We start from the raw sequence: 6,598 nt of genomic DNA on the forward strand, positions 1-6,598 counted from the left end.
TTGTAGAGATGAGGTCTCTCCAAGTTGCCCAGGCGGGTCTCGAACCCGCGGGCTCAGTCAGTCCACTCACCTCAGCCTCCCAAGGTGCGGGATTACAGGCTGAGCCACCGAACCCGACTTCTTTTCTTCGTTTTGAAGTGGTTACTCTAGAGCTTAAAACACGCATCCATGTTTTAGTAAAGTCTAATGATAATGTACCTTGGACAGTGCAAGAACTTGAGAACACGGCAGCCCTAGTTTCCTCATTGTTGTCATTTATTTCAATCCTTTCTGGTTTAAATCACACAACACAGTTCGGGCATGGTGGTTCATGCCTATAATCCCAGCACTTTGGAAGGCTGAGGTGAGAGGATCGCCTGAGCCCATGGGTTCGAGACCAACCCAGGCAATTTGGTGAGACCTCATCTCTACAATAAATCAAAAAATTTGCCAGACATGGTAGCTCATGCCTGTAGTTCCAGCTACTTGAAAGACTGAGGTGGAAGGATCACCTGAACCCAGCAGGTTGAGGCTGCAGTGGCCATGAGTGTGCCACTGCACTCCAGCGTGGGCGACAGCGACTCAAACTAAAACTAAAAAAAAAAAAAAAAAAATGTAAATAAATAAATTACACAGCACACGGTTTTATGCAGCCAGATGTTTAGATTTTGCCTCCTCCTTACTGGATTTGCTGTTTTCCATTCCTTCCTGAGTCTCTGACTTTCCCTCTCCATCTGGGTCATTTTCTTTCTCCACGAAGAATGAAAGGCAGTGTGTGACTGCCGGTAACGACTTCCTTTACATTATTCTCATTTGTCGGAAAGTGTCCTAATTTCACCCCGATCTGGAAGGGTGTATGTGCTAAGTGTAGAATCCTGTGCTGAGTGTTGTGCTCTTTCATCTCCAGGCACATCAGTCTGTTGTCTTCTTGCTCCCTGTTTCTGCTGAGAAGCCAGGTATCGGCTTGTTATTGTCCCTTTGAAGGTCACTTTTTCCTCTTTGGTCCTGTTATGATGATCTGTTTTTCTTTGTTCCCTCTGTACCTCCCTTATTTCTTTGTGCCCAAGTAAGGCCTTCTTCTTATTCATCTCCTTTGTTTTATAGGACTTTAAAGTATATATATATAGCAGGATTTATTGAGACAATAGAAAAGTTCCCAGGGTGGGAGGGGATCTGAGGGGGTTGCTGTTTTGCAGGACTTTTAAAGTTTGTGGCATGGCCGGGTGTGGTGGCTTACACCTGGAATCCCAGACTTTGGGAGGCCTAGGTGTGAGGATTTTCTGAGCTCACGGGTTCGAGACTAGCCTGGGCAACTTGGCGAGACCCCATCTCTACAGTAAATCAAAAATTAGCTGGTCATCGTGGCACATGCCTGTAGTTCCAGCTACTTGGAAGACCGAGGTGGAAGGATCTCCTGAGCCCAGCAGGTAGAGGCTGCGGTGGCCGGGAGCGTGCCAGTGGACTCCATCCATCCTGGGCAACAGAGTGAGACTCCAACTCGGGGGGAAAAAAAGTCTGTGGCATTACGCCTTTGAGCCAGTTTCAGTAAGTGCTTAGACATCTTGAAATGCCCCTTTGCCCTCTTCTCTCCCGGTAATCCCGGAGTTCCAGCGGTATGCGTCGCAGACGTGCGTGCGCTTTCTTCTGCCTCTCACTCACAGTTCCGGATCTGCCTTTTGTTCTCTCAGCTTCGTTCTGGATATTTTTATCTGTCTGGCCTTGAGTTCACTAAATCTGTCTTCACCTGTTTTTAATCTGTTATTAAACCTATCCATTATTTATTAATTTCAGTTACTGTATTTTTTAGTTCTGGCGTTTCTTTTAGTGCTATTTAAAAAAAAATTCAGTTATCTGCCAAAGTTCTCTTTTATGTCCTTGAACATAGTAAACGAGTTGTTTGAAAGTCTAGTACCCGGATTTCCTCTTGGCTTATTTCCTCTCTTTCACTCTTGTTTTTATTTATATTTTGTGTCTTTGTGCACCTGGTCATTTCTGGTTGTGTGCCAGATCTTGTTGGTAGAAACATTTGAGGCCTGTGTGATTCATCTTGGTCTAACTTCAGGCTCAGCAGCCCTGTGAGAGAGGGCTTTTTTTGCTTCCTCTCTGGGATTGCAGCCTTTGTGCAAACCCAACCCAAAGCTAGGTGTTGGACTCAGGCTCCTGGACCCTCTATCCTTGGAAGCTACTTCTCATCACTTCTCGGCCACCCCTCCAGAATCCGTAAATATTCCTAAGATCGGTGAACTTCCAAGACCCGGGAAGGTTCTGAGCTGTTACTCTGCTTACCAACTGTCATACAGGTCATTGCTGGGTCTGTGTTCCCAGGGGCAGGGGTGGTGTCTTGTCATCTGGGTACCTGGTGCTCAGAGTCAGAGCGGTGAGGCTGGTGAATCCATAAATGCGTGAACGAAGTTGCCCACGGTGGGACATAGTGTTTTTTTATTTGAGTATTTTTGTGGTTACTGAGTGATGTTGATTATATACATTCCCTGGAGTTGCCCATCTTTAATACTGTTCTTAGGCCTGTAATCCCAGCACTTTGGGAGGCAGAGGCGAGAGACTTGCCTGAGCCAAGGAGTTTGAGACCAGCCTGGGCAACATGGCGAGACCTTTGTCTCTACAATAAGTAAAGGTATTAGCCGAGTGGGGAGGCATGTGCTTGTAGCTCCAGCTGCTCGGGAGGCTGAGGCAGAAGGATCGCCTGAACCCAGCAGGTTGAGGCTGCAGTGGCTGTGATGATGGCGCTGTCCTCCAGCCTGGGCGACAGAGTGAGACTCAGACTCAGAAAACAACGAAAAAATACCAGCACGTTCCTTTACTTCGTTTTCTGTCTTTCCACATATACTACATTTAACTTTTCCCAAGAATAGGAGCTGCATCTGCAGACTGTGGCTTACTTTTGTCCTCTTAGTAGCTTCGAGATCCTTAAGTGTAAGTACCTGTGGGATCTGCGTGTTCTGCTGAAAAGCTGCAACAGGCCGGGTGCAGTGGGTCACACCGGTAATCCTAGCACTTAGGGAGGCCGAGGCAAGGATTGATTGCCTGAGCCCAGGGGTTCGAGACCCGCCTGGGCAACTTGGCGAGACCGCATCTCTACAGTAAATCAAAAAAATTAGCCGGGTGTGGTGGTGTGTACCTGTATGTCCAGTTACTTGGAAGGCTGAGGTGGAAGGATCTCCTGAGCCCAGCAGGTTGAGGCTGCGGTGGCTGTAAGTACACTCCAGCCTGGGCAACAGAGTGAGACTCCAGTTTTAAAAAAACCAACAAAACTGCAACAACCAAGTTGCTCTGAGTGAGTGGGCCCCTCTACAGTGTCATGGAGCGTGTCTCTCTCCGTGCTCATTGGGTGTTATGATCGTTTTAACAGCTGCCAGTCTGATCAGTCAGGAATGTCTTATTTTAGCTGGCCTTTCCAAGGGAACTTGTGTCATCACCTGCTCACATGCCTATCTGTAGACTTCCCCAAGCAGGCTCTTGTCTGGTTTGTGTTGACGCCTTGGTTTTCACGAGGGGCCTCCTGGTGGCCGAGGCCAGGCTGTTTCCCTGCCGCCGGCAGTGCCAGCTCTTCCTCGGTCGGAGTTTGTGGCTGCTCGGGGTGTCTGTTTCTCTTACGTCGTGATGGTACCAGACCCCAGAGCACAACCCTGACCAGCCCCAGCCCAGGCGCTGGCACCACACCCAGGCTGGGCCGGGCGTGGTAGCACGAAGCGCTGGGCTTCGGAGTCAGCCAGACCTGGGTGTGAGGTGTGGCTGGGGCCGACTCACCCCGATTTCTTCATCTGGAAGGTTAGAAGGGAAGCGGGGGCGGGAGGCCAGGAGGAGGTGGGCAGTGACGTGTGGCCGTGTGGAGACAGCAGGTTTCGGAACCAGAAAGGCCTGGCTGTGACTCAGGAGTCCACTTGTCTGTGGGCCGAGTTGTTTTGCCTCTGAATTTGTTTCCTTTTCTGCAAAATGCGTGGCTCGGCAGGGGTCGTAACACCTGAGCAGGATCGCAGGACAAGAGCAGCAGGGTTGGAGAGGACAGCTGTGGCTTGGCGGTGTTGAGGGCGGGTCAGTGTGAGAGCCACCAGCTCTGGAGGGGCCTGGCGGGTGGAGTCTGGGCCCAGCAGTCCCTTTCCTTTCTGCAGGGAATGCTTGGGGGCTTGTGGTTGGTGCCCTCGTGGCCCTGCCTCCTGGCCCTGTGCCAGAGAGTACCCAGTCCGCATGGAGAGGGTAGAGGCCTGTGGCAGGCCGTCTGGGTCGCTCCTGCTCGCCGCAGGCCCTGGGGAGCCCTGAGCAGCCCCCTGCTCTCGCTGCAGCCTTGCTTCCTCAAGGACTGGGAGATGCACGTGCACTTCAAGGTCCATGGCGTCGGCAAGAAGAACCTCCATGGCGACGGCATCGCCTTGTGGTACACACGGGACCGCCTCGTGCCAGGTGGGCCTGCTGGGCCCCGGGGTGGGCAGGCACGGCATGGCTGCGGGCCTGCCGGGGCTGGCAGCGGGCCAGACATGGCTGCCTCTGCTTGTGTGGCCAGGCGCTCCCTCAGGCAGCCTCCTGTTCGAACCAGCTGCTTCTCTCGGACAGAGCCCCTGCCTGCACAGAGCTGGGCCTTGGAGGGGGCCTCAGCGGGAGAGGGGCCACTGGCCCTGCCCCTTGGGCTGCTCCCCGTGGCCTGGTTTCACCATCCTGCTCTTCCAAAGGGTTATTTTTTTTTAAGTAAAAACATGGCCGGGGTGGTGGCTCAAGCCTGTAATTCCAGTGCTTTGGGAGGCCAAGGCAAGAGGATTGCCTGAGCTCAGGGGTTCGAGACCAGCCTGTAACCTACCTCGTCTCTACAGTAAATAAAAAAAAATTAGCCAGTCATTATGGAGCATGCTTATAGTTTTAGCTACTTGGAAGTCTGAGCGGAAGGATCCCTGGAGCCCAGTAGGTCAGTGCTGGGATAGCTGTAAGGGTGCCACTGTACTCTAGCCTGGGTGACAGAGTGAGACTCCAACTCAAAAAATAAAGTGAAAACAGGAACTCTGTGTTTTCTGCTTCACGGAAAGCTTGCTGCCTCTGGTTTAGAGCATGGAGCCTCCTCTGGGGGGTTTTCCCGTGCCTCCCCCACCCCCGTTTGTTTCTTTTTTTGAGTTGGAGTCTCACTCCATTGCCCAGGCTGGAGTGCAGTTGGAACTACAGGCGTGTGCTATTATGCCCAGCTAATTTTTGATTCATTGTAGAGACGAGGTCTCACCAAGTTGCCTGGGCTGGTCTTGAACCCGTGGGCTCAGGCAATCCACTCTCCGTGTCCTCCCAAAGTGCTGGGATGACAGGCTGGACCATCGAACCCGACCAGTCTCCTCCTGTTCTTCACAAGCTGAGCACCCCCTCGACAGCAGAGCACCTGGCCAGGTGGCTGTGCCCTCGCAGTTGAGCCTTCAGGCTTGAGTCCCTGCTGCCATGTGCCAGCCCCCCCCGCCTGTGCTTCTCTGTAGAGGGCCCCGGGTGATGGCCAGGGGGTTGGGCTCTCATCCCTACCCACGTTGGCATTACTTGCCCTCCGCTGCCACTGTCCCGTGGCGAGAGCGTTCTTGTTGTAACTGCAGGGCCAGTGTTTGGAAGCAAAGACAACTTCCATGGCCTGGCCATCTTCCTGGACACATACCCCAACGATGAGACCACGGAGGTAGGCCCCTGCCCTCTGCTGCCCATGGTCGCCAGGGGAGGGACCTCGGGGCACTGGGCGGCGGGTGCCCTGCCTGCACAGCCGGGCTGGCCGTGGAGTAACTGGTGTCTTGGTCTCAGCGAGTGTTCCCGTACGTCTCGGTGATGGTGAACAATGGCTCCCTGTCCTACGACCACAGCAAGGACGGGCGCTGGACCGAGCTGGCGGGCTGCACAGCTGACTTCCGCAACCGGGACCACGATACCTTCCTGGCTGTGCGCTACTCCCGGGGCCGGCTGACGGTGAGCAGTGGAGCAGGCAGGGGTGGCCGGCAGGCAGCGGGCGGCCTCTGCGGGTCCCACAGGGGCTTGGGAGGCAGACCGCCAGGCTGCAGGAGCCTGACACGCCGGTGCCCGCAGGTGATGACTGACCTGGAGGACAGGAATGAGTGGAAGAATTGCATCGACATCACGGGTGTGCGCCTGCCCACCGGCTACTACTTCGGGGCCTCGGCCGGCACCGGCGACCTGTCTGGTGAGCTTGGCTGCGCGAGGAACCTGTTCCCAGCCTGAGCTGCCCTGTGGTGTCAGGAGCTTTGGACAGCGGGTCGCCTGCCTTCAGGTGGCTTTTCTGCACTCACCTGCCTTGCTTCCTCTTTCTGTTGCCTGTGAGTGTGGACGTGTCCGGGCCCCGGGTGTCAGTGTCTTCTGGGACCTTCCCCTCCCACGGAGGTCCCTGGGTCTCTCTCCAGACCGGTGTGAGCAGCCAGTGTGGCGCCTCCACGTGGCCTCCACTTCAGCTGTGCGGGCGCAGCTGGGACCACATTTTGCCTGTCAAGACGTCAGGGCACCTCTGGCCTGCTTGCGCAGGTCATAAGGCCCCTTTTTTCCCCTCTCTCTCTTTTAATTTTTTAAATTGATTGATTGATTGATTGATTTGGAGTCTCACTCTGTCGCCCAGACTGGAGTGCAGTGGCCACTCCCGGCCACC

The 6,598-nt window shown here is 54.1% G+C and overlaps 1 protein-coding gene across 4 annotated transcripts in view; it reads left to right on the forward strand.

The window, feature by feature from the left end:
- The window catches only part of LMAN2 (lectin, mannose binding 2), a 28,139-nt gene that overhangs the window by 11,271 nt on the left and 10,270 nt on the right, over positions 1-6,598 (forward strand). For 3 of the 4 annotated variants that reach the window (XM_021708042.1, XM_021708043.1, XM_008049058.2), the window contains exons 3-6: positions 4,278-4,395; positions 5,550-5,629; positions 5,749-5,910; positions 6,028-6,142. In XM_021708042.1, the coding sequence (XP_021563717.1) occupies positions 4,278-4,395; positions 5,550-5,629; positions 5,749-5,910; positions 6,028-6,142 (475 nt within the window). Of the gene's footprint in view, positions 1-4,277; positions 4,396-5,549; positions 5,630-5,748; positions 5,911-6,027; positions 6,152-6,598 lie in introns of all 4 variants that reach the window. The other variant, XM_021708041.1, reaches the window with a different exon arrangement.

This window comes from Carlito syrichta, unplaced genomic scaffold, assembly GCF_000164805.1.
Source record: "Carlito syrichta isolate Samal-C Ts95f unplaced genomic scaffold, Tarsius_syrichta-2.0.1 Scaffold130471, whole genome shotgun sequence".
In the NCBI taxonomy this organism is placed as follows: domain Eukaryota; kingdom Metazoa; phylum Chordata; class Mammalia; order Primates; family Tarsiidae; genus Carlito; species Carlito syrichta.